The 26,705-nt window shown below is 37.3% G+C and overlaps 3 protein-coding genes across 6 annotated transcripts; 1 reads left to right on the forward strand and 2 right to left on the reverse strand.

Annotated features, from left to right (window-relative positions):
* Nucleotides 1-3,370: 3,370 nt before the first annotated feature.
* On the reverse strand, nucleotides 3,371-6,276 carry LOC149013870 (tubulin beta-1 chain-like). The gene is made up of 3 exons (XM_089159107.1): nucleotides 5,733-6,276; nucleotides 5,037-5,306; nucleotides 3,371-4,368 (listed from the first exon to the last, which is right to left on the reverse strand). The coding sequence occupies exons 1-3, from the start codon at nucleotides 6,124-6,126 to the stop codon at nucleotides 3,695-3,697; spliced, it is 1,338 nt and encodes a 445-aa protein (XP_089015233.1). The 5' UTR covers nucleotides 6,127-6,276; the 3' UTR covers nucleotides 3,371-3,694.
* Nucleotides 6,277-11,239: 4,963 nt separating this feature from the next.
* LOC149013871 (Pentapeptide repeat-containing protein) lies at nucleotides 11,240-18,454 on the forward strand. Of its 3 annotated transcripts, none has more exons than XM_089159430.1 (7): nucleotides 11,240-11,651; nucleotides 11,741-11,903; nucleotides 11,992-12,021; nucleotides 12,776-12,882; nucleotides 15,187-15,221; nucleotides 15,407-15,535; nucleotides 16,000-17,184. In XM_089159430.1, exons 1-7 carry the CDS (start codon nucleotides 11,507-11,509, stop codon nucleotides 16,051-16,053), a joined length of 663 nt encoding a protein of 220 aa, XP_089015556.1. In that variant the 5' UTR covers nucleotides 11,240-11,506; the 3' UTR covers nucleotides 16,054-17,184. The 3 variants fall into 3 exon arrangements, with proteins under 3 accessions (XP_089015556.1, XP_089015557.1, XP_089015555.1); XM_089159431.1 differs by lacking the exon at nucleotides 16,000-17,184 and adding an exon at nucleotides 15,647-15,743; XM_089159429.1 differs by lacking the exon at nucleotides 16,000-17,184 and adding an exon at nucleotides 17,373-18,454 and having other exon boundaries at nucleotides 11,249-11,651.
* A 2,721-nt stretch (nucleotides 18,455-21,175) lies between these two features.
* On the reverse strand, nucleotides 21,176-25,361 carry LOC149013872 (NAC domain-containing protein 7-like). Of its 2 annotated transcripts, XM_089159124.1 has the most exons (4): nucleotides 24,608-25,361; nucleotides 23,419-23,598; nucleotides 23,012-23,283; nucleotides 21,176-22,222 (listed from the first exon to the last, which is right to left on the reverse strand). In XM_089159124.1, exons 2-4 carry the CDS (start codon nucleotides 23,576-23,578, stop codon nucleotides 21,587-21,589), a joined length of 1,068 nt encoding a protein of 355 aa, XP_089015250.1. In that variant the 5' UTR covers nucleotides 23,579-23,598; nucleotides 24,608-25,361; the 3' UTR covers nucleotides 21,176-21,586. The 2 variants fall into 2 exon arrangements, with proteins under 2 accessions (XP_089015250.1, XP_089015249.1); XM_089159123.1 differs by lacking the exon at nucleotides 24,608-25,361 and having other exon boundaries at nucleotides 23,419-23,865.
* Nucleotides 25,362-26,705: the final 1,344 nt, after the last annotated feature.

Raw genomic sequence — 26,705 nt, forward strand, 5'->3', positions numbered from 1 at the left:
TCTAATATTTTACCATAAAAAATCAAATTCTATCATATTATACTATTCGAATATAGTTTGAAATAGGATATGTTATTTTCTTAATAAATAATGAAATATGGTACAAATTTTATTAAATTCTTTCTATCTCAAAAATAAATAATAATAATAATTTAAATTTTTTTCCTAAATTTGAATCTCTTGATTTCTATATTCATTTTTTTTATCATAATTTATTCTTTGCTTAAAATTTTCTTCTTTTGGACCAAATTTCATTTCATTTTATTTATTCTTTGTATTTTTTTAAATAATAAGAGAATATGAGTTGAAATATGAATCTTGATATTTTGTAATATATATATTTTTCTTAATAAAATAACGAAATAGTACAATCAAACATAAAATCATATTTATAAGAACATCTAAGCATTAAAATTATATGAATTAAATAACAACGTTATTGTTATTTAGGTTAAGCAATACCATTAAGAATAGAATATATGATGCTATAGACATCAATTAATTATTTTGAAATTTAATAGATAAATTATTGTTTAGTATGATGGTCTTCTTATCTATTTTTTTCAACTTTATACTTTAATATTTTCTTTCATTTTTTTTCTCATATACAGTTGCATGTATATATATATATATATATAATCTTCTTATCAAATTAATTTTATACTACAACAATTTCAATTTAACTTTACTCCACAATTTCAAATTTGTAACTTTAATAAGCTAATTTATAAAATAATACTCAAAATTATAGTTCATTTTTTTATATTTTAGTTCAACTTCAAAGTTATAATTCATAATAAAAAGAGGAGAAAAAAAAATGGGGAAGAAAAAAAAAAAAAACACAAAAAAAAAAAAAAAAAAAAAAAAAAAAAAAATAAAATAAAAAAAAAAAAAAAAATAAAATATTAATAAAAAAAAAAAAAAAAAAAAAGGAAAAAAAAAAAAAAAAAAAAACAAAAATTAAAAAAAAAAAAAAAAAAAAAACAAAAAAAAAAACCAATTTAAAAACCAAAATTAAGTTCATTTTTTAAGTCAACCAAAGTTATAATTCATAATAAAAAAAATAGGCTAGAAATACGTTAAATTTTGGAATTGAATGATTTGAAAAATCATTCAACTAAATAAAAATAAAAAATATAATTTAATTCATATTTTTATGACATTAGAAATAAAAATTTACCTGTGATTTTCTTCTTATAAATTAGTAGTATTTCAATTTCCTCTACTATGTCAATCATATTATTCAAAAAAGGATAAATTGAAAATCATTGTGTTGAGTTATAACTAAATGCATAGAATAACTAAATACAATAGCAACAAACATTTTGATTATTAATGTGATTTTTGTAATGATATTTATTATCCTCAATCATGCATAATCTATTTAAAATAAAATTTAAGAAAAACCCCAAAACATTTTGCAAAAATGATGGACACCCCAAAAAGATATTAATTTGATAATGACAACCAAAGATGTCTCTTAAATTTTCACAATGGTACACTCCCGTTAGCGAATTTTGTTAAGTCATCCTTAGATAATCTCTTCTTTTTTTTTGTAGGAAGGTAATTCTATTAACTAAAAGAAAAGCCTCTATTACAACCTACCGCTAATTTATCAAACAATAACAACCATCGAATATTAGGGGTGGGATAGCAATATTCAGAAATGCATCATTAGATAATCTCATAATTCATACATTACTATTAATATCTTGTTACTTTACAATGTTGCCCTCAAAAAGATTGAATCCTTATTTTCATCTTGTTGATTTATCTTTAATTCTTCATTTCATATTATAAGATCTAGAACAATACAACTTAGGTATATTTGTCATTTATTTTAATTAATCAATGTTTCTAACGAAAAAAGGAAGTCATTGCCAATTTGACATAGTTTTGGGGTATTATGCTTTTCGCCAATTATCTTGGAGTGTCCCTAAAGTTTTTCTAATAAATATCATGCATAGTGTATGAACAAAGTAATTCAAAATTACTAATAACCAATAAAAAAGAAATGATATACTCTTAAAACGTCTCACCTGATTAACATTTAAAATAAACATTACAATTGTAAACATTTTATTGTGTTCATTTAATTCACTACTTCACATTATACAATTCAAAATATTGTTTGCCTTCATAATACAACAACCTTATAACTAGTATTCTATATAGCCAATAAGCATTAACCAAAACGGTAAGCATAATTCAACTTATATTATATATTGATCTTATTAGTAATTATGTTGTCTCGAAGACTCTTTAATTAGGTTGATATAGAATCACTTCAAACCACACATTTTTTTCTTTTTTGGGAGAAAGAGAGAATTTAAAAGCCTAAGGGCTTGTTTGGTTACATGATTCCAGAGTTTTGAGATATTTATACCTGTTTAGTTGTGTGAATTCCTTGATTCATGAAATCTAGGGATTCACATTTTCATACTAAAAACTTGAATCTGTAAATTTATGAGTATGAGGTGAAAAAATTCAGATATTTCACCCCTATTATAAAGGGCTAAACTTTTGAACTATGACTCCATCAATGTTTTTTTAGGATGAATCTAGATTTCGTTCCAAATAATCAGGTTAACTAAACAATTAATTTTTATGAACCATGATTCCATAGATTCAAAATCTCTAAAATCAAGTAACAAAACAGACCCTTACCCATTTTTAACCTTTTTTTTTTTTTCTCTTCCTTTTTTTCGGTAAACAACCTATTTTTAACATTCATCTTAACATAAAGCAATGAAACAGCACATAATTGTATTACTTTTACAAAAAAAGTTAATAATAATAAAAAATAAATATCTTATAAGGTGGTAGGCTCGAGCTGAGTCTAGCTAAAGGTAGCCTTGATCAAACACTCAACAATGATGGACAAAAAAAAGGGGAAAAAAAATAACCTGCCTTCTTCACCAATCCTTAAGATAAAAGTTTTTATCTCAAGCTCTATTCCGGCTCACCACTTACACCAAGTTAGAACAAGTTCAAGTCATACAAAGCAAACTTGCACCCTTAATTCAAGCATTCATTATATTTTATATATTTCTTGTATTTTTTTTATCCCTTGTTCCTGCTTAGGCTAATAAGAACCTATACAATCTTAATATCCCTCATTTGTTGTTGTTCACGTGTCGATTTTAAGGTGTGGGATGGATGAAACATTCAATCCTCCCCACCCTTTAGGTCACCACACTATATTAGGTCGATTTGCACATCAATAAACAATAATGGTGTGCGTTTGCTACCATGGACTTGACAGCTTGACTAACAAGAGAATTGCATCTCAAAGAGGTGGTCCTCCCATATGCCTTTGAGTGAATTCAGAGTAAAGAAACACCTCACTTTGAATTCCAAAAAAGAATTATAATAATAAAAAACTGATCTTTACGAAAAACAAAAAATTATCCAACTATTATACTACTACTAAAGGAAACTTGAATATAATCCAAACAAGTTCCCAGCGAGGGCATTCAACCAGAGAAGCAAATAATAAGGGATTCAACCAGAGAGAAAATTAGTTAACAAGCTGAAGATGGTTTGCATATGAAATTCTAAATTTTATCTAAGATAAGGTTTCAACAGAATATAATCCAATCTTTTATCAGAAAACCGAAAAAACAGAGATAAAACCCAACAGGCAACAGGAAATTGCGAGTAGAGGAAGCTAAAAGCACGAGACTATTACTTCTCACTCTTCCTGGAGTTCTTCATCCTCGTACTCATCCAACTCTTCATCAGCAGTGGCGTCCTGGTACTGCTGGTACTCGGAAACTAAATCATTCATGTTGCTCTCTGCCTCTGTGAACTCCATTTCATCCATACCTTCACCAGTATACCAATGCAAGAAAGCCTTCCTGCGGAACATAGCTGTGAACTGCTCACTGACCCTCCTGAACATCTCCTGGATGGATGTAGAATTTCCAATGAAAGTTGAAGCCATTTTCAGACCCGTAGGAGGAATGTCACAGACAGTAGACTTAACATTGTTGGGGATCCACTCAACAAAGTAGGATGAATTCTTGTTCTGGACATTAATCATCTGTTCATCTACCTCCTTTGTACTCATCTTACCACGGAACATAGCAGAAGCTGTCAGATATCGTCCATGGCGAGGATCAGCAGCACACATCATGTTCTTGGCATCCCACATTTGTTGGGTGAGTTCGGGTACAGTGAGAGCCCTGTATTGCTGGGACCCTCTCGAGGTGAGTGGAGCAAACCCAACCATGAAGAAGTGAAGACGAGGGAATGGAATAAGATTCACAGCAAGCTTGCGAAGGTCAGAGTTCAGTTGACCAGGGAATCGAAGGCAGCAAGTGACCCCACTCATGGTTGCAGAAATCAAGTGGTTCAAATCTCCAACTGGTTAAGCAACGTGGGAAAAATAATTGTCACAATAAGGTCAATTTTGAAAGGAAAAACAAATTAATTTTGCTCTTCGCCAGCCATCCATTTGCATCATACAGGTGGTAACCAAAACCCCCAGGACCCAATAGCCTCCTCTTAGGTAAAAGTCACACTCAATACAGCAAAACAGATAAAATAAGGAAAAAATCACGTGAGGTCCTACCTGTAGCATTAAGATAGCCCAACAACAATAAATGGATTACTATGATTCACGTGACCGTCCAATCTGGAGGTCCTAAAAGGGAAAACAGGACTCAAGAGGAAAAGCAAGAAGGGAAGAAATGGAAATGCCAGAGATTATTTTCTACACTTCTATTTTTTTAATTGTCCCTTTCCAGGTTAGGAATCCACAGGGAATATACGAAGCTATTTCACATGAAATCTCAGAGAAATGGACAAAAGATAACCGATCTTTACCCTCTTTTTTTTTATAGGTGAAACATAGCTTTAGAGCAAACGCTCTCTGGGTATAGCCAACGAAGCGCCCACCTGGAACTCTAACCAATTTATGGGAAACAACAATCACATGGGAGAAGGTGTCCGGATGTGGGAGAACAAAACCCTAAACATCAATCAAGTAAACAAAACGCAAGCGTTAAATGTAAGAGATTAACAATACTTACAGCTTGGAGTAGTGAGCTTGAGTGTTCGGAAGCATATATCGTACAGAGCTTCATTGTCAAGAACCATACACTCATCGGCGTTCTCAACGAGTTGATGCACCGACAAAGTTGCGTTATAGGGTTCAACAACCGTATCAGACACCTTCGGAGAGGGAAATACAGAGAACGTAAGCATCATTCGATCTGGATACTCTTCCCTGATCTTCGATATGAGAAGTGTACCCATGCCTGAACCAGTTCCACCTCCCAACGAGTGGCAAACCTGAAAGCCTGAAACAAACAAGAAAGAACTCATGAATCTGAACCACTACACAGAAAACAAGAACACAATTAACACAGATAGTATCTGGAGACAGGAAACATCGGTAAACCAAATTACAAGATCCAGAATATTTCAATATCGAAATAGTCTAGAAGGCTGATAAATGTATCAAATGAAAATCTCATCAGTAGATAACAAACGCAAGAAATATCTATACCAAATTACTTGTAAGACTAAATCAGATAGAAACCCTAGCGCATTCATGGCGATTAACGCCCTAGAATCGCAATAAAATCGAGACCAGAATCAAAGAATACAAAGTCGAGATAAGATAAGTCTACGTGATCAGATTAATGTAACAAAGAAACACAAACCATATGCAGCTTCAGAAACGTAAACAAATCAGAAGGAAAACAGGACACAATGAAGATTACCTTGCAGGCAGTCACAGTTCTCTGCCTCTTTTCGAACAACATCAAGAACAGAATCTATGAGTTCTGCACCCTCGGTGTAGTGTCCCTTCGCCCAGTTGTTTCCGGCGCCTGATTGCCCGAAGACAAAGTTATCAGGCCTAAAGATCTGACCGTAAGGGCCTGATCTGAGGCTGTCCATCGTCCCTGGCTCCAAGTCCATCAGAACGGCGCGAGGAACGAAACGACCACAGCTTGCTTCATTGTAGTAAACATTAACCCTCTCAAGCTGGAGATCTGTGTCTCCATGGTACCTTCCTGTGGGATCAATCCCATGCTCTGCACACACTACTTCCCAGAACTTGGCACCGATCTGGTTACCGCACTGACCACCCTGAATATGCAAAATCTCACGCATCTTCGCTTGGATTCAAAGCGAAGAAGAACAGTCAAGAAACTTTGAAGAACGAAACGAGCAGATCTGGTTGAGAAAGACAAGAAGCAGACGATGAAGAAAGAATTGAAAAAAAGAAAGAGGGAAGAAATGAGAAAGGAGGGAAAGTGAAAAGCGAGGAACAAAGAAGGCATGTGTAATTTTATAGGTCAGAGTTAACAGATCCTAAAGACGTTAGGTTTGACGGTAATAGCTTAACCGACGTTTGTTTTTAGTGGGAAATCGAATTTGAAAAGTTTGAATTTGCCGTTGTGACGATGGAAGCCAGCCAATCTATATAAATTAGATATTTCTGCTATGCGTTTAGCCGTTAAATGTTCACATGTGGTTAAATACTATTACCTAAGAAAATTACACGGAGATCACAACGTAAATTTGATAGAGTAATGGGCCCCACAAGGATTGGACGGTTCGATCATCTATTAAGATGAGATCAGAGTTTTCACGGTGTTGCCACGTCGCTATCGGGCTGTAGTCCTGATTCTCCTGAAGTCACACGGTCCTGTATGAGCTGTGAGTTGTGATGACGTGGAAAAAGCAACTTGCAGTTTGAAGTTTGACCTAAAAGTTGTGATTGGGTAATACGGCACAAGGAGAGCTGGCCTGGCCCATAGAAAGCCCAAGAGTGGTGTTGGGCCATACATTCACAGTAACGTGTTTCTTACTCACGAAATTGACAAGATAAATTTCCACTGATGTTTAAGCAAGAAACTTGAGTCTGACAGCTCAACCTTGGCAACGAAGCAAACAAGGCTTCAGCTTCACCACATCCCTCATAGTGAGTTTATGGGTTCTGGTCCAGTCCACTGGCCCATTGCTTCATTCGTTTTATTCTTTTATTTTTTATTTTTTTCGGTGAAAAGCACTTCCATTCAAAAGCCCAGGCAAAAAAGGGAGGACATGAAGAACCCCACCTTCTAGAGTGGAAATAGACCAATAAGTCCGGCTTGGAACAAGCAAGGCCCTCCAGGCTAGAGACTGGACACAAGAATTCCCCTCCCTAGGAATAAAAGTAAAGGAACAAGAAGTAAATTCCTCTGTGAACTGCAACACATCATTGAAGGTTGTAGTTGCTTCAAGGGGGGGAGGATGGATCTACCCCTGTGAGTTACTCTTGAAGTCGAAGGCAATCTATGAAACCTCTAACAAGAGTGAACTCCTAATCCTTAACCGAGTTGAACGCCTCCGAGTTGACCAAACCTTCGTCAACAAAAGCTGGAGAACACAATGCAAGGCTCCAACAGGCCACCTTGATCACTCCATGCTACCAAGCTACAAAACCCACCCCACGCTCAATAGAGTCCAAAGGAACTGCCGCGTCACAGAAGAGAAGTAGCTCCTCCTCGCCTAGATTAGCTCCCGCCACATCAACTACTTGCTTCTCCACCCGATCCTCCATCATGTTGAGGTATTTGAGTCATACCCAACTTAGGTTGAGGTACTCAAGTTATACCCAACTTAGGTTGAGGTATTTGAATCATACTAAACTTATGTTCTAATATGGGCCATCAGATTAGTTATGACCTAATGGTGTAATGAGTCTTTGTAGGAGAGTCTAATTATCAATAGAATTCAGTATTCATTCTATAAATACTAGCTGGAAGCAATGGTTTGGGTATTCCAATCTAGATACTCAGGGAGTAATGCTTTAAGCAACCTTGTACTTAAACCCTAACCCTAACACATCATGCCCCGAGTTGACAAAAAATCACGAAACGCAACTTCGGCTTGTCCTGCCACTTCAAGAGGAGTCTTGGATCTTCATACCTCTGCATAGCAACTCGTTCCTTTGAAGCCAATTAAAAATGCCAACATACAAAAGATATATGACTCAACACTTCCTTGGTTTGCTATTTCGATGGGAATTTGAAATAGTCCCATACTTCCAGGAGAGCAGGCAAGGAAAGCTCCCTCATTGACAGTAGTAGTAACTCGAACCCACTACTAAACCATGCATACAGCTCTCAAAAAGTGACATTGAAACAAAATATGATTGCTTGATTCAGCCTCTTGGTTACCCACCCGAATCAACCTTGACCTACCTCCTCAATAGGTTCTCAGCAGTGGCAACACCCTCAGCACAAAGTTGCCACATAAAATTACGAACTTTTGGAAGGATGATGCAGCTCCATAACCTTTTCCAACCTTTATCCTTAATATCTTCCCACCTATGTCTTCTTAACGAGGAGGTCTACTAAATAAGATTATCTCTACTGTTTAGTAACAACTGATCATAAACTGTATTCGTGGAGAATTTGCTATTCAAAGTAGCTCCCAACTCCATTTTATACCCTGTTACAAGTAAGGGCAAGGTGACTCTCCTTATGGCCGTGACCTCTTCTTAAATAAATAGTTCAAGCAGCAAGTGTATATTCTATGTCCTGTTCCCTCATTCAACCAAATGGGAACTTGAATATGGGAACAACAAAATCCACGCATGTAGGAGCTCTGTCGATGGCTACCTGTGATACATTCTTAGATGTAACTGCCTCCTCAAAGTGGTGAAGCAATTCACTGTAGACTTCATCACTACTTTGGGTCCACTCCCCATTGTCTATTTTCAGCTTGAGCATTCTATTTTTTTTTTTTTTTCGTCTCTTTTTTGAATGGTAGTAGCATGAAAAAAAGCCGAGTTTCGGTCCCCTTCCAGATGCCTATCAATGTGAAAATTTTGCCTCCAAGGCAATTTTTCTAGAGCGATTGCACCTCCTTCTCTCTCTTATTCAACATTTGATCATATGGTAGAGCTTGAATATCAATTATCAAATACCAATGTATAAGATCCCCTTTACACCTTTCGAGCTTCTTGCCCAACACTAAATCTTGGCTTCCAAATTGCCGCACTTCCCAAGCTTCCTTGACCACCTCTTTGCATTGGTGATGTCGTAGCCAGGCAACCTCGAACCTGAAAGAGCGTGGACCCCCTAGCCAGGGGCGGAGCCAGGATTGAATGTTGGGGGGCCAACAATACGTGGGCCAATGATGGATCCAGGTGGGTTCCACAATTATAAATAAATTATAAAAAATATATTAAAATAAAGAATGGCTAAAATTGTGAGAGAAAAAATTTAAAAAAATCTTAAAATTTAAATTGCTATTAGTAGGAATCAAAACTTTATGAGAAAGTTTAAAGATTCAAAAATAAAATTAAATGATTACGATTAGATATTATAAAATTGATGGCTGAAATTCTAAACGAGTTTTAAATTTCCATTAATAGGAAATGAAATTTTAGGAGAAAATTTTAGGATTAAAAAATAAATAAAATCAATGATTATGATTAAATATGATAAAATCAATGGTTGAATTCTAACAAGATTTAAATTGCTATTAGTAGAATAAAAATTTTAGGAGAAAGAAATAACAAAGGACAAATAAAAATTATATTTTAGGAAAATAATACTAGAAAAATCGTGAGTGTGTGAGAGAGAGATGAATAATTTGAGAAAGGGAGAGTGAATACCTAATAACTATGGAGAATATTTAGGAAAATTCCAATGTTTGCTAACCACTCCACTATTTTGTGTAACGTGTGAGAAAAAATAGGAATAAAAGAGGAGATGCATGAGAGAATAAATAAGAATTAAAATATATGAGAATATATAGGGAGAAATTCATGGATCGTGAATTAGTTTTTAATTAGAATTTAACCTTTTATTCCTTAAAACTAGGGATTTAATGAAATCCATTAGATAATGATTAAGAATGACATTTGTACTCATTTTCTTTATCTTAAATTTTTATTTTTAATTTTTGGAGGGAGGCCAAATAGTGGTATTTCACATGTAAGGTAAGAGAAATAATAAAAAATATAGGTATAATTTGAAATTTCAAAAAATCCGAGGGACCATGGCCCCCTCAGGTCCCAACGTGGTTCCGCCACTGCCCCTAGCAGCTCCTCCCTCGGTGCCCATTCAAATGTGATTGTGAATTGTGATATGATGCAATTGCTAATCTCACAAATACCGATGCATTTTCAAAAGAGTATCTCCATTGCACATTCACCATAGCCCTGTCTAGTCGAATGTTCAGTTTGGATATCGACTCTTCTCTTGATATTTATTGCTTCGTTTGTTAGATCATATGGATTGTTACCCAAAAAAACAAGGTCATATGAAATATTTGTTTGACCAAAAAAAAAAAAAAAAAAAAAGAAATATTTGTCAAAAATAATCATGTTTGGACTCTCTACCCAAATGGGTAGGCTTATTTGCTTTCTCCACACTTCTCTCCACCCAATTCGGATCATTTCTCCATCAAAGGAGATTTTTCTACCACACAATAGTGGTTATGTCTGTGTAATACCTAGTAGGTTCTCATCTTTCAATTATTTTAGATTTTTTTTTAATAGGTGTATCTCACAGTTCTCACTTAAGTGATGATAAAATTCATGTGGGTTACTTAGTTTAATAAACTATCATATAGGACTCCCTTTTTTGTAGACTATGATTCACGGTGGATGTAATTGCAAAATGTTTACCTAATTGAAGTTATCTCTATTCTATCAACAAAAAGAAAAACAAAACTCATGTTGGTTCCTCAAGTAGCTTATTTACTAAAGTAACATTGTGACCAATTTTCCTCTCAATTAACTTAATATGAAATGACCAAAATACTATCTTAATATTAAATAACTAAACTAATTTTGTGTCTTATTTAATGCCCCTCCTTTAGTGCATGAAGGGGGATATTCTAATTCATCCATCGTTTCTTCCAATACCTTGTTATAATTTATATATAATTTATATAGCATTATCGGAAACTACAATACCTCCTCCCCCAGCCAGCCTCCACTTTCCCTTTGCTTGAAATCACCTACCCAAAATCTACTATTAGATTGAAGAAATTATTGATTAGGGAACGAGTGTATGTTCCCTCAATGAGGAGGTGATTCAAACTCCAACACACAATAGGCGTAAAGTTCACCTCAAGTGTTATCAAAATGAACAAAGATAAGATCTCCAAGTGGATCTACCTCTTAATATACGCCAGAGAAGTGAGAGTAACATAGACTTCAAGAGAAATTGCTTGTGCTGCACCTGCAGCAAACGAAGATCTGGACCATTTGCAGCACAATGTTGCACAACACTGAAGTCGAACTCAAACTACAACTACTATTCTTTGGCCATGGATAGAAGGTCCGAACTTGAAATATCCACCTGACGACACGTGTCTAAAATAAAAGCACACGACTGCAGTTTCCTGAAGACCAATCCTTTCGAATTGTGGAGAAAAATGTGGATGGAAGGAAATACTTCGTCAAACGCCTTCTCTTTCCCTCCGGCAGCAGTCATCTCCATCCTCCATTTCTAGTGTCTTGTCTTTGTCTTTGGTATGCTTCCTGATGGCGCTCGTTTCGGCGTCTTCACTCCATCATAAAGCCCTAAATGCCTCATCATCATCTTCTTATGGGCTTCGGAATCCTCATCGGACTCAGTCAAGGCCCTGTCTCGTTGCCTGTCATGCGTTTCCGAATTCTAGTTCCACTGGTGAGTTCTGCCCTTCCAACACTTGCCGGCTTTGTGTTTGTTCTGAAATCGTTGTAGACTTCAATTACTATTCACAATTCATCAAACAGAACCGAAGAAGTGGAAGACACTGCTATCAACTGCATTGGTTGCAGCAATTATAAATTTCAGCCCTGCTATGCCCGCCTTTGCCGATCTCAATAAATTCGAAGCCGACGTGCGTGGGGAATTTGGGATTGGCTCGGCTGCTCAATTCGGTTCTGCTGATCTCAAGTCCATTTCATCATGAAACATTTCAAAATTTTCCAAATTTGCCCTCCTTTTTTCGAATAATTGTTTAACTGCTCTGTTTCTTGTTCAGGAAAGCAGTTCACGTGAACGAGAACTTCAGGTGACTAGATTCTTTCAATTCATGTAGTTAATTTTAATCAGAACTTGGTGCAACGGTAAGGTTGCTCCATTCTGACCAAGTGGTCACCGGTTGGGGAGTTTTGTACACTGGGTACCTAGCCCTGTAGATATTATAGTGGAAGTGAGCATATTGGAATGTTCAAGCACAGTAGTATATCGCTTGCTAATCAGCTACTCAATGCTCTACCTAATACTGTTATATTTTGACCCAAATTGTTGTACCCGACTTCTAAAATGAACCCAAATGACATATGTTGGGGATCCAAATGACCGGATTTGTGAGATTTGTGATGAACGTAGACACAAATTATTGTATGTAACTTCGAAGTTATATTCGCATGAACATATTTTGGTGGGCGACTTGAATGATCTGATTTGTGAGATATGTAATGAATGTAGACGGCTTTGGCCGACCCATTTACTTGATTAAATTCTATGCATATGTACCTATGTTCTCTTATTAGGTCATTGTGAGATTTGGGATTTTTGTCTTAAGGGTTTGAGTAAGAGTTTTTGTAATGCCATTATGGCGATTGGTTGAGAGATCTCCATTATAATCTTCTTGTAGTAAAAGTTATTTTTCTTCACTAGTGGACGTAGCATGCTGCGTTGGTGTGTGAACCACGTTAAATCTCTGTGTTATTTGACTTGTTTTCTGTTTCTATTCATGATGTATTGGTGTTCATTCTAATAAATACAGCTGTTGAAGTACTCAGTTGAGTTGGCTTTTGCAGACGGGCCAACTTTACATCTGCTGATATGAGGGAATCTGACTTCAGTGGTTCAACATTTACTGGTGCTTATCTTGAGAAAGCTGTTGCATATAAGGCAAACTTTACAGGTTAATTTGTTGGCTTATGACTGATAGTTTCTATTTCAGAACAGGGTGCAGTTTGTTATGTTAATCAGATGAAGGATAAATCATTGCCATTCCACTCTTGCGGACAGTATCTTGTCTTGCTTTTGGGAAGGCGCAGAGCATATTTTATGTTTTTAAGAGTTGATGCACTGTTGGCTTGATGAAGCTTGCCTATAATTATTAATTCCAAATGGTCTTTGACATTTTCTTCTTTTCCCTTTTTGCTCCTCTCTCTGTCTCAATCTCTGGCTGGTTGTTCAATGCACCCTTCTATATCAAACCCAATGACTGAACATGGATATCTATGAGACACAGATTTGTTCAATTTAAGCATAACTTCTATCTGAGGATGTTGAATCTGGAATAGCTTATCAACTCTCTGGAAGTCCAGTCAGGTAGCAGAGTTCATTTAAGGAAAGTAGTGATGTCAATTCTGTTGGTAATTTTCCAAGTTTATTAGGTTAAAATGGACACTTGGGTTGATGAATTTCTAGAATTCTTACGGGTTTAGGTTCAGAAATTCAGTTGAAAACCGGAATCATGGTGGAAAGAAAAAGAACAAATTCAAGAGAAATTAAATAACTGATATTCAACTACATTGACAATTCTATTTCATAATTAAATTGTTTGCTTAAACAAGGGTTAAGGGTGAAGCTTTAATCTCCTTAGATTTGTGGGCTGCCCAGAAAATTCCAGCGAAGAGGGATGAAATTTCTAGGGTTTCAGAGGGTAATTTTCACACTTTCAACTCAGTACAGTGTGAACGGGGTTTGAGATAATTGCAGAATTCTGGATTTAGGGTTTGCAGACTAGGTTCTGCTTATCGGGTTTGGCTGGTTTTGTGACTCAGATCTAGGGTTCAAAGGTTCAGAAGTTTTAAAGGGTCTGAATAGCCTAAACCCAGGGTTTCAGAAACTCTTCAAATTCTGCAGAATTCTTCTCCACAAAGAAGATGAATTGCAGATTATTTTAGAAGCTGAAGGTAAAGAAAGGGTTTTTTTTAAGTGATTTGAATGTTTGTTTAGTTTTAGGGTTTTAATTAAAAAGAGGTAATATGTGACCTAGTTGGAGTGGGATGGGAGGCTAAAGGGCTGGGGAAAAGGAACTGCAGGGGTGGGGTGCTAGGGTTGCCGTGGGGAAGAAGGAGGGGGAGGGAGACTTGCGGGTGTTAGAGAAGGTAGGGGAGGGGGCTGGGGAAGTCGTGGGGGTTAGGGGAAGGCCCTGGGGTAGTCGTGGGATCTAGGGAATGCTGCTGATTTGCTGCAGCAGCTGGGGAAGGTTGCACAGGACAGGGGAGGGGTGGGGGATGGTTGCGGACAAGAGAGAGGGCTGGAAATGGGGTGGGGGTGCTTCTCTTCCTTGACTGTTTGATGATGTCTTGACGGCTTTGATGAAGGCTTGAAGTTGCTGGATTGTTGAAGAAGATGAGAAATCTCAAACAAAACAGTCAATCAATGCATACCTGATAAGGAGACCCTAGTCCTCAACTCAATCTATTCAATTAATCATCAAAACTGAGAAATAACATTGCAAGAAGAGGCTATTTATAACCTACGATAACAAACTCTGACTCCAACTAGGATCTCCTTACTGATAGGATCCCATTACACATTAGACTGGACTCTTATCTAAACTACTTCATAGGACTCCTTCAAAAACTACTACAACTCAAAATAAAATATTCCAAACAAATCCAAACCTGACTCAGATTGATTCAACAAAATTTTGAAAAATTCCTGAATTAATTTCAGAGGTAAATGAAGGGCTAAAATGCCCAAAATACCCCTCATAAAGGGTTCGACCAGCCAATGGAGGTTTCTTGGAGCCATCCTGGGGTTCCCACTTAGTCTTCTGGCTAGAGGGTCTTTGTGATCACAATGAGTGAGTGCTTAAATTTATATTCAATTCTTTTGTGATGAAGTGTACGTGTTCTCAATCAAAGGAATCGTCTGAATGCTTAGCTTTTGTTCAGTTGAGATATATTTGAGAACCTTTCCTTACATAATACTCATAGCCATAGCTTTTTATAATTTTTGAAGTATTGTTTTTTTCCTATCTTTGTGTCAAGGATATCTTTGTGTCACTCCTTGACACAATTCCTAATGGATTCGATGCTGCAAGTGGACTTTTGGTGTATCACATATAAAGATAGAATAAATCTACACATCTTCATTTGTTTTAGTTTTTGGTGGGTATGGTTCTGTCCTGCAAACATTTATAATAAATAGCTTATTTCCCTCTATTTTATTGGTACTTAATTCTTCTATTTTTATTTTCATTTTCTAGGAGCGGATTTGAGTGACACGTTGATGGATCGCATGGTAAGTCTTGTAAAACTGAAGCACCCAGATCATATCCTTCTCATGCAGTCAGTCAACATACTAATTCATTAGGCAAGATGGGCATTGCTTTTGTGAAAAATAAAGTATTCCACCTAAGCAACAGATTACGCGACAGATACACTCATTTTTTATCCTTCATGTTTTTGTTGGTTAATTTTTCCTAGGTTCTTAATGAAGCCAACTTCACAAATGCTGTGCTGGTTAGATCTGTTCTCACTCGCAGTGATCTTGGTGGTGCAACTATTGAGGGTGCTGACTTCAGTGATGCTGTCATTGACCTTTCTCAGAAACAGGTAGTCACTTGTATTTCCTCTTGATCTCCCTTACTTCATAATTGGGGTTTCTAAACATGCATATAGTGTGGGTCATGCTTAATTCCTGTTTGTTTTGATATACCTTCATAGTCTTGGTTTCTGCATTCAAAAGGTGCTTGCTTCAAATGACACATCATCCAGCAATGAAATTTTTTGGTTGCTGAGGAAGTAATATCTGATGTTAAAGGTACATCAGTGCCTTTAATTCCATTTATGTCCTTGAGGGTTATGTTTTTTGCTCATAACTACTAACTGCATGTTAGTTTGCTGATCCAACTAAATAAAAAAGAACAAATAAATTAGGAAGAGTTGAAATCCAAGAGGGAACAACCATTACGATCTTATCTATCTAAAACATTTTTGTTCTTTCTTGGTGTCTGGGAGATTCTGATCAACTGAATTCAAGTGCAAGTTTTTTTTTTTTTTTTTTTTTTTTTTTCAAGGTCTGCTGTGGAAGCAAAAACATGGTGAACCCTCTAGAAGTTCCTCATTCATAGCATCATGGCATTTGGATATGTTGCACTATTGCTTGACAAAGTCCACTATAGATATAGTTATGGCGATGCCTAGGTGAACGAATGCGTTGAAGAGGGTTAAAACCCCAGGTCTTACCAAGTAAGGGAGCAAGGCATACAATGCACCCAAGTCAAACAAAGATCCTGGACACCAAGGCGACGCTATGTGTAATCTATAGAGTGACTGCATTTATGTTTTGTCTAATGCAGAAGATGGGGAATGGGTAATGCAGGTAAGTCACCTAGAGGGTTATTTTATTGGAAATATACCTTGGGATTGGTTATGCATGAAGTGGTCCTTCTATTCCTTGTGTTCCCTTTGTATGACTCTGGGCTTAGAATGTGAATACAAGATAGGCAGACGGGTAGTAGCTTATAGCTTTACTTTCTCCATGGTAGAAGTTTGAGAAGTTATTTAACAGTTGTTTATATTTTCAGCTAAGTTGTAACCACTCCTACTTATAGTAGGCATTAGTTTTCAATCTATATAATCAATGTAAGGCTGCTTAGCCTCAGATGATTTGATTAATAAAACTTAAGTTGCCTTTCACTGCCAGAATCTATGGTAGAATGGGAGAGATTCGCTAAACCTGGGGTTGGTTTCCCACTCTCCTTTCTGTGTTTATGCTGCTTGTGCTTGTTTCTCTGATAGATACTAGTTTCTGGAGTTGTTTGCTATTTGATTTCAATGCGGTTAATTGTTCTACCGTTACGCAACCCATCCCTGATATCAGGTTAATCTAGTTTGACTTCAGGTTCATAGCTCCATTTTACACCCTGTGTTTCTACCTATTTCACATTTTAGGTTTTTCTCAATTATCCAAAAATTGGCACTTGTTCAGATTGATGAACCTCGTGCTATGGCTACTAATTATGCTATCCTTTGATGAATGTAGTTGCACAACTGTAGTTTGTGTGCTAGTTATTTAGACCTTTGTTACTCTCAACTATGAACAAAATGATTTTCATAAAAGAGAAGCTCCTTCATTTAGAGTAAAGATCCGATCACATATTAGCAGCAAAGGTCCTTAGGGAGCACCTGGAAGATCATGGAGAAATGGTGTGACCTCTATTAACGTCTCTTTTGTTTCCCTTATAATTGCACTCTTTGATTTTTTGTTTGTTGGTGGGAGAGAAAGGAGGGGGGGGGGGGCGGTTCTCATTCTACTTGTTCCCCCTTTGCCCCCTTCCTATTTCCTTCTTTTCCATTCTTTGCAATGGTATTCTCATGCTTTTATATCAGTTACATCATTATTTAGGTATAAAAGTGTACTTTATCAATTTGCATGCTCTCCGTCCAGGCTCTTTGCAAGTATGCTAGTGGGACGAATCCTATCACTGGGGTGAGCACAAGAGTAAGCCTAGGTTGTGGAAACAGTCGTAGAAGTGCATATGGGAGCCCATCTTCTCCTCTGCTAAGTGCTCCGCCACCAAAGCTGCTTGATCGGGATGGGTTCTGTGATCAAGCTACTGGTCTCTGTGATGCCAAATGATTAGGCTACAGAAAAACACTCCATACAGATTGTGTATAAACGTGATCAGAGAATGGAAATGCTTTAAATTATTATCCCTATAGGCCAATTCATCTGCTATTTACATGAATCATGATTATTCGCAACTATTTTGAAAGTTAGTAGGTCATCAGGAAAACTGAGCAAGCTGCAGTGACTCCAGATGAGATATCTTTGGGTCGCCTCTGTCTGATTGCTTCTGTAATTGGTATGCTGTAGGGGGTCAGTTCAGCCATGGTATCATGTTGTGGAACTAAAGACCCAAGGTCAGTTCCATTCCGTTGAACACTTGGGCACATTTCCTACTACACATGATCTGAAGCTGCGCCTGTGGAATTGTGATTTGGGATGCAATAATTAGTTATATAGTGAAAATAATGATAAAAGAAATTGTCTAGCAAAAGCATTTTACATAGTAAAGATCTTTTATTTTCAACCAAAAGTGAAGAAAGCAATTTTGCCGAGAAGCTTCATACAGGGTCAGGTAAAGCTCATCCGTTTCTACAATGCATCACGAATTTCAGTATGGGAACCATCAAGCCCCAACAAGCCACCCAACTCTGTAACTGGGAAGTATGTGGAGCTACAGGAGATGACTGAAGCCGTAAGTGCTTCTTTGCATGAAAAGCTTACAGAAACACATTAATGGAAGCTATGAATAGAAATATACCAACATCCTAGAGCATGTATTACTTTTTATATGAATCACCAAAATTTAATAGCGTATATATGTGGCGACAGTAGGAGATAGGACTGGAAGGTATTCCTGTTTTGAATCATGTATGTTGTTCCCCTGAAAGTATTACCTTCTAGAGTTGTATCTAATCCAAAGTAGATACATAAGCAATAAACACAGAATCACGCAATTGTCTCCATGATTGTTGGCTCAAGCCATGTTCTTTACATTTCTTTGCCACATGTGGGCCATTTAGTATATCGATAGATGCGCCTTTGTCTCATTTTACATGAGCATTGTGACAGTGTGTGATGGTCACAGGATTGTGAACTCTGTGCTTGTCTTGTTATGATCACTGCGTGGAGAGAATTCCATTTCCCAAGTCAAGTTCTTTCCCACCCTTTAAAGTAATGTAGTTGCTCTGTTTTCATTTTTACCAATGGGCCCGAGTCAGCCAAGAGAAAGAGGGGAAATCAATCATTATAGCAGAGGAACCAGGCCACATGTTCCTTTTGAGGTTGTCTCAAGCTTTCCTTGCAGGGAAGGTGCATGCCCCCCCCTTGACTGGCTGGCCCATTAATGGTTTTCCTTTCACAAGCTTTATCCATTTTTGAAAATATTCTCTCTTCGACTCTTCTATTTACGAGCAATAGAATGGAGATCTTCCTGCAACACCAGGCGAACTAGCTAGAAGCTTATATAATGACTTCAAATGGAAGAGTGCTATTTGAATATTGGGCAAGCAGAATTGGGCTTTGGAAAAGAGGAAGAGATTTCATAAGAAGATGGGGACTGGTTAAGTTTTGGGTTTAGGGTACAAATGTATAATGAGATCACATGTGTGTTTCACAGCTTAATGATGTTATCTTCACCTGCAAACAATGCTTAGAAAACCCTAATTATTCACCTTCTGTGTCCTTCATTCATGCTTTGGGGTGCTTGACTTTGCAGGGCAGTGACCTTCTCTGTTTGGCTGTACCAAACGTAAACTAAAATATTCCTTCTGCAGTGCCAAGCGGGGGTAAGAAACAATTTTAACAAAAGTAGAACAACCCTAATGAGAACCTGCACATCAAACTTAGCCAGAAAGTAGTACTTCATTCACACAAGGATTCAATCCTAGGATTCCTCCTTCCAAGCATCTCTGTCTCTGTCTCTCTCACTCTTGCTATCTCTTAGGGATTTTACTAATAATTTCATAAGATCACACACAATGAGTTTGTCGTTTGAAAGATTTCAGTGCTTGAAAGCACCTAGCTACCATGCTTGACTTCCACCCTAGAGTGTTTCCAGTTGAAGAATAAGTGAAGAGTGATAATTTTTCACTACAGCTGTTCTGGGATCGACACTTTGTTTCATTGTCACAGGTATAAAAAGCTTGCTGGGTGCTCGAACACTAGTCACTCAATCTCCAGCTATTGTTGGTTCTTCCTTTCAACTTCCAATTTGAAGTAGAAGTCTTTGTTTCTTGGACCTCCGAAGCAACAAACAATGAGTGGCTTATGGTGGGAGAACTTTGATTCAGAAGAGCACCTCAACTCAGAGCTTGTACTACTTCCTCTTGTGTTTCTCAGCTTTGCATTCTATCTATCCTCTTACTTATTCCTATTTGTAGTGATCACCATTGTGTTTGGTCGAATATGCAGGTAATAACAGTTCAGATTTTCAGTTGTAAGAGAAAGCATTGGTTTAAGTTCAAACTAAAATTTTCAAATTTTGCATGCAGGTGTTATAGCTTTGTACAGCTAGGTGGCTTGTTTCTCCTAGTCATCTACACAACAAGGTATGTTTGAGAGTTTTCGCATTCAGTCACAAGGAGAGAGACGGTAGACAGCTCTACATTTTTCACAAATCTTATATAACATATAAAACTAAGTTCACCACCATCCTTCCTTTTCACTCAAAATGGCATTACTCCAACCTCTCATGTGTCTTAAGCACAGGAGTACACTCCCCCCCCCCCCCCATTAAACAATATTTATCGTCATATTTTCATCTCGTGATAAAAAAAAAATTTTGGATAGTTACCATCAAGGGTTTTTTACTGGGATATATACCTTACATATGACGGGATGTTCTATTCATTTAAGAAATGGTCATTTCAGCTGCCTAATGTTTTGCCTAAGGTTAATTTCTGCCGATGAAATGTTGAAGCTGGATCGGTAGTTCAAGCTTGTGTTTTGTCATAACGATGACATAAGTTTAGGATTCAACACAATACATGGGTCCTTCCATCTAGGAATGCTTAGAAGTTATTATTACAAAGTCCGGATCCTCTACCCTCGACGGATAGAGTTCTGTGCTCCCTCACGCCTCTCCACCGCTTATTAGGAGGAGGCCCACCTCTGAATTCTAATAAGAAAAATTAAAGATGGCCTGAGAAAATATAGGAAAAACATAAACATCTAGCCGGATGGGTAGAGGATCTGGCCTTTGCTGCACATCCCATGATATATTTTTATTCAGTTTTCTTTTGACAAAAAAAAAAAAAAAAACAAGATTCATTTTTTCACGGAATTCATGAAGCTCGCAATACTTGTGAATATGTATAATAATTAAAGCGTCTCAAATAATCAGTCTGAGTCATTGTCTTGAGATAATTATCTCAACAGACACTCAAGGCTCCTAAAAGGAAGAAGTTTATAGCCCCTGAAACCAGGGGATTTCAACATAATTAAAGCAAACCAGAAGAAGCCATCTAGTGCCTTATCCATGATGCAGATTTTACATTTATTACTAGGTATTCGTTGCTTTCAAATCTGGATTGTCTTTAGTTCACTTGCCGGACACTCCTCTCTCTCTCTTTCTGTCTCTCTCTTTCTCTGTCTCTCTCTCTCTCTCTCTCTGTGTATATTGTTTTAGAGAAAATTCTTCAGTACTGATACAACCAACTACTGAACAGAAGCCAATTCAGGAACATAAAACATACTTGAAAATTACTTCAAAGGAAAGGTAAATCTTGCAATATTAGGTAGAACATACAAAGACATCAATGAATCGAGGACCAGTCGATCCCACATGGACAACATAATAAAGTCCATCACATGCATGCAGACAATGCTTGCTGCACAAAGGTAAATATATCAAACACCCACCGAGTCAAACACAGTAGTACTCGGTGCATGTTCCACCTAATGATGATATATTACCTTATTAGCTAGAGGATGGAGTTCCTGGGCTAACACAGTTGGATCTTAGTTATCAATATTACAGAGAGAATAGGCTTACCACATTTCAGTTTTATTATGTACAGCAACCTAAAACAGTAGCTTCTTTTCACTTTCAACTCTTTTTTCCTTTCCTAAGATCAGTATATAGTGTATAGATGTCACTTCCAAAGATCAATTTGGCAACTGGAGGTTGATGTAGATGCGTAATCCGGTGAGATTTCTTGCTTATTGGACTGCTGCAGAAGAATGTTCATGTGATCAGACATGTTAAAGGCATTGGCTCCACTGGAGTAATTGGTTTCTTTGGAAATTACGTCCTCATGACTAAGCTGAGAAGCCACAAACTTATCAAGAACTCTCCAGTCAGTCACTTGATCTACTGCTTGCTCATTATAAAGAGAGTTCATATCCTGATGATGGTTCTGTTGCATCTGTTCTTCCTGTGTAAGTGATGAAGATTGCAATGTGCTTCCATGGTTAACATCAAGACCATATGCAGCCACAGAACTGCAACTAGCACTGGCTGCTGAATGTGGGAATTTTGGACTCTCTAATTGAGGAAGCATGAGGAAGGGACCCTGAGACATGTGAAATTGCAACTCTAGTTCTTGCTTGCAGGAGGAATATGGATGATGATGGTATGCCATATCAGGCTGAGCAATTCGCTTTGGTGAATCAGAATCTGGAATGAATGATATTGGCTCATCGTACCAACATGGGGACTCATGTTCTCTCATTTTCTGTGTAGTCGTTACTCTCTTCTTGAAAACCCTACAGACAACCCAGCCATCTTCCTGTAACAGAAAAGTGGAAAATCCCATGTTGTGAATAATTTCTATTCCACACCATAAAAGTAAGGAGATATGATAAAAGGAAGAGAAGCATGATGAAACTACAAATTCAAAGTCTGCTCAATAGTCCATAAAAGTTCATCTGAAACCTCCCCCTAATCAAGTTCTGCCTCAAGTTCTGCCTAGAGTGTTATACAGGTTTGCCTAAGTAGCAATAACACGAGTGGCTTGTAGCTACTGTGCCTCTTAGCAACAACAACAACAAATAAAAAAAAAAAAAGAATAGATGATTTTGTATGTCAACTTATGATTTTTTGTTATTTTTCTTTTGTCTCAAAATCATTGTATGATTAACAGAATAATCAAAATGGTTTATGGCTAGACTATTGCTCTATCAATCATGAGTTGAATTATAATTGTGCTTGCACTTTCAGCAATGCCCCATTCACGAGGCTCTCATTAAATCAACTTTTGATATGCTTACCTAAGTATGATCGAAGTTTTAAAAGTAGTGATGTGTCCTTTTATGATTTGGGTTAGCATTTATCTTGGGATCGTATATTCCTAGGCAAGGGCATTTTAATTCTTTCTTTCACCTCCTAATATAAATCTAGGCCTAATGTCCTATGTGCAACCGTATATCCAATTCATCACCGAACTTCTATTAACAAAGGATTGCTCTTACCTACTCTTGAACAACCAAACTTCCTGAAAGACAACTCCACTTGTTGTAGTTAATGTGAAATGGACTAATCAACAAGAGAAAAAACAGATACAATGTTGTCTACTTGCCTGGGTTGCTCCATTTTCATTTGTTTCGAGACGATACTCATGCATAATCCAATCTGATTTTTGTCCATTAGGTGCTCGACCTTTGTAAAATACTAAGGTCTTTCGCATTCCCACCAGATTATGCTTGGAGTAAATAGCCTTATCTCTCCCTGTGGCCTTCCAAAAACCTGCTGTTGTGGCTCTATTAGTGCGAGTTCCAGTTGGATACTTCTTGTCTTTATGGCTAAAAAAGTACCAGTCATTCTGCTCTTCAGTTCCTATCTTACATTTTTCTGTTCAAAATAAAAACAAACCCACATTAAGAAGAAAAAAAAATTATGTGATATATAATTGAAAATCAATGAAAACTAAGAAACATTTATATCCTACTAAGAAGAAGGGATAGTGATCTGCAGAATTGGTACCACCTTGAAGATCCCATGGCTCTATCTTATAAAGATCAATATCTTTAATGACATCAAGGTCAATCCTTCTTGAAGCAACTTTTTTTCTGAGGTAGTAATCAACTAGCTCCTCATCTGTTGGATGGAACCGGAAGCCCGGAGGAACATGTGAAGAAGTATTCATATTCTCCAACTGAGTATAACCTGCAACCCACATAGGATAGACCATTAAATTTCATATTACCGATTGGAAATTAAAAGAAGGTGGTTTTACAAGCCCTACCATTTAGAAAGCTTCATTGCAACCTAGACTGTTTATAAATTAAAGGTATCTCTCAAGAAATGATCTGATGCAACAGAGAATCAAATGGTGGTATGAACTATGAACTGTAAATGTTTTCACCTACATGTAATATTAGAAGTTGATCTACATATACATTGGAAATCTAAACTTTTTTATTATAAGAAAATGCAAGAACAGTAGTAGTGATCAAATTGATAATATTAATCAAAATTCTAAAAAGAAACAGTCATTACTATAGCAGCAATTTGGATTATTTAAAGTTTCTATTCGAGATAGCAACTTACTCTTAATTGCTAAAATGAAATATGGAAAAATATAGCGTTATATAACTTGTAGCCTTACTATTAGAGACAAATGTCAACATGCAATTTCTCATAGAATTTACAATTGAGAAAGAAAACAGAAACCAGAAACCAAAAAGAAAAGATTATCTGTTGCATTTTAGTTTAAATGTACATCTATGAAAAATAAAGATACAAATGGATTATCCAAGAAACAGGAATTTCTTCCGATGATAATGTAGCTCAAAATGAAACGACCCACCATGGACAAGATGAACGTTAGTAACCCATTGATAATGGAGTCAAAATTATATGTAAAACATGATTAAGATTATGACCAAGAATGGATTATTGCATTTTGTGTATTAGAGTCGTCTAATTGTCTTGACAATTTAGCATTAAGTGCTCAATGGAAAAAGAGAAGAGAAACTGGTGAGAGAAAGAAAACGATGAACCATACGTGTCTTAAACAAGTTGACAATAATCAACATGCAAGGTTAAAGCAATCTTAAATGCAAGTATATATTAAGAATCCCATCGCAAGATCTTCTTCATTCATGAAAAAAAGAGTCAGCATTAACAGAATTCAGTCTACGTGAAACCCACAAGAGAGAGATGATAACCTCACCGATCAAAGAAGGTGCAGGACGCTTGATTCACTATGCAATCCTGCAGGTATGATGACTTGGTTGGTGTAGTGCTAATAAAGATGCATTCTTGGGTTCCAACTTCCAACTTCCAACTACCCAAGTTCAGATATAGAACTTGCACAGGAACAATGGTGGTAAACTAGAAAGACAAGAAGCACCAGATAGGTAGGATTCAGGAAGATGAAGAATCAGAGAAGAAGAACACCTAAAGTCCTGGGAGTTGAAGCCGCTCTGCCCGTACTACAATAAAAACACTTCTGCCAAATATACAAAATACAATTTGGATGTCTCTTACTGTTTGTAGGAAGTAGTTGTCGTCGATAACAGTTGAACTTGAGGTATCAGATCCCAATGTTTGAGGTGGAGGACAAAAGAGAGGGAGGCAATAGTAGTTATAGAGAAAGGGAGAAAAAAACACGGAGAGAATAGAAGAATGGAGCACAGGTGAGTTTATATAAGAAGAGCAATAAATGTTGAAGAATCAACGGAATCCAGTGTCAGTCTCTCTTTTTTCATTATCTTCCTTTCCTTATCTAGGAAGTAGATGATGTGAGAGAGAGAGAGAGAAAGAAAGCTGGATTGCAGGAAAAGTCTCAGATGGGACTGAAAAGAAGGAAAATGGAATTAGGCTCTATGGGAAGGGAGGGAGAGAGAGTTCTCAGAGTGGTGGCAACCTCTCCACCACCACCCACCACCTGCCACTGAAAGAGACTGAACTAGCTTTCTCTTCCCATCTTCTACCGGGGGGAGAGAGAAAGAGAGGGAAAGAGAGAGATGGGAGAGACGAGAAAGCCAAACGGGATGGATGTACATCAGAGGATCTAACGGGACGGAGCATCGAGCTTTCTTAAAGCCCATCACGGTCCCCAGCTTCTCTCACTGAACCATCTTCCAAAATATTAAAATAATCTTCTCTGTTTGATGACATTTTTCCCTGTGACGTAATTGAACAGCTTTCTCTCTCTCTCTCTCTCTCTCTCTCTAGCTAGGAGTGGGTTTGCGTGTTGCCCTAGCTCCCGTTACATGGCAAAACCACCCTCATTCGACCGTGAAATTACGATGCTATTGAACGTATCGGTTTGTTAGCGAAACGTGACGTTACGTTACTCTTTTAGTATATTCACTATAATGACCCTGATTGTACGTGTACCTCACCCCATACCTATACAAAATTTTGCATTCTTAGGGATTGGGAGGTCATTTCGCGCCATATATATTTCTGTTTTTCTGCCCGTGTAGTGGAATGTGGGACCCAGGACAGAACGGAATGATGCTCGGGGTTCTGTACGTTACGGCTCACGGTCTGGCGTGAGGCTCTAGCTATGATCATTATACATGGACAGAGAACTCGCAATCCTGAGGTCATGGCCGGTTTGTGCATGTGGGCTCCACTCTGGAACCTCCATCGGAAAGTTACCCCGACCCGAACCCACAGAACCTGCCCACCCATCAACCCAAGTTGGTCTTTCTGAATTCTGAACTAGCAGCGACAAATGTAACAACTTAACCACCCCTCTTAACTTGACCGGCATATCGGGCCCGTCCGTCGCCGGTTCCGGTGGAAAAACATGATATTTTAAAAACCCAGCTTTGTTGTCTAAATCAGAATGGTAAAGTGAAGCAAAAGTTTCACACGTGATCCAATGGTCATCTCCGTCGCCTAGTTCCCCTAACCTAACCTAACACCTCCATCATTCTCTCACCCGTCACCACTTTTCAACATTTTCTAAAGCCTCTCCTCTCTCTCTGCAATTACCTTTGCGTGACTGTCTTTTCTGCACGAGCTCAATTTGGTTTGACTGTTCCGATACATTGAAACGGAGTAGGGAAGTGTTCCGGTAAGGCGGGCCCACACTGCTTTTAATCATTGCGAATGTTAATTCATCATTGTTTCCGTCAACCACGTCACTCCGAACTCCGTTTACGGATCCTACGTGGCACTGAATGGTCTGCTCCTTCTGTACCCCAAAAGGTTTGTTAATAAACCCAGAAGGAAACAAATCCCTAGGCAGGAACCAAAAAAAAAAAAAAAAAAAAAGAGAATGCCACTTCTCTAATATACCTTGGGCCCCCATT

This window comes from Hakea prostrata, chromosome 6, assembly GCF_041222555.1.
Source record: "Hakea prostrata isolate BN-2017 chromosome 6, UWA_Hpros_2, whole genome shotgun sequence".
NCBI lineage: Eukaryota > Viridiplantae > Streptophyta > Magnoliopsida > Proteales > Proteaceae > Hakea > Hakea prostrata.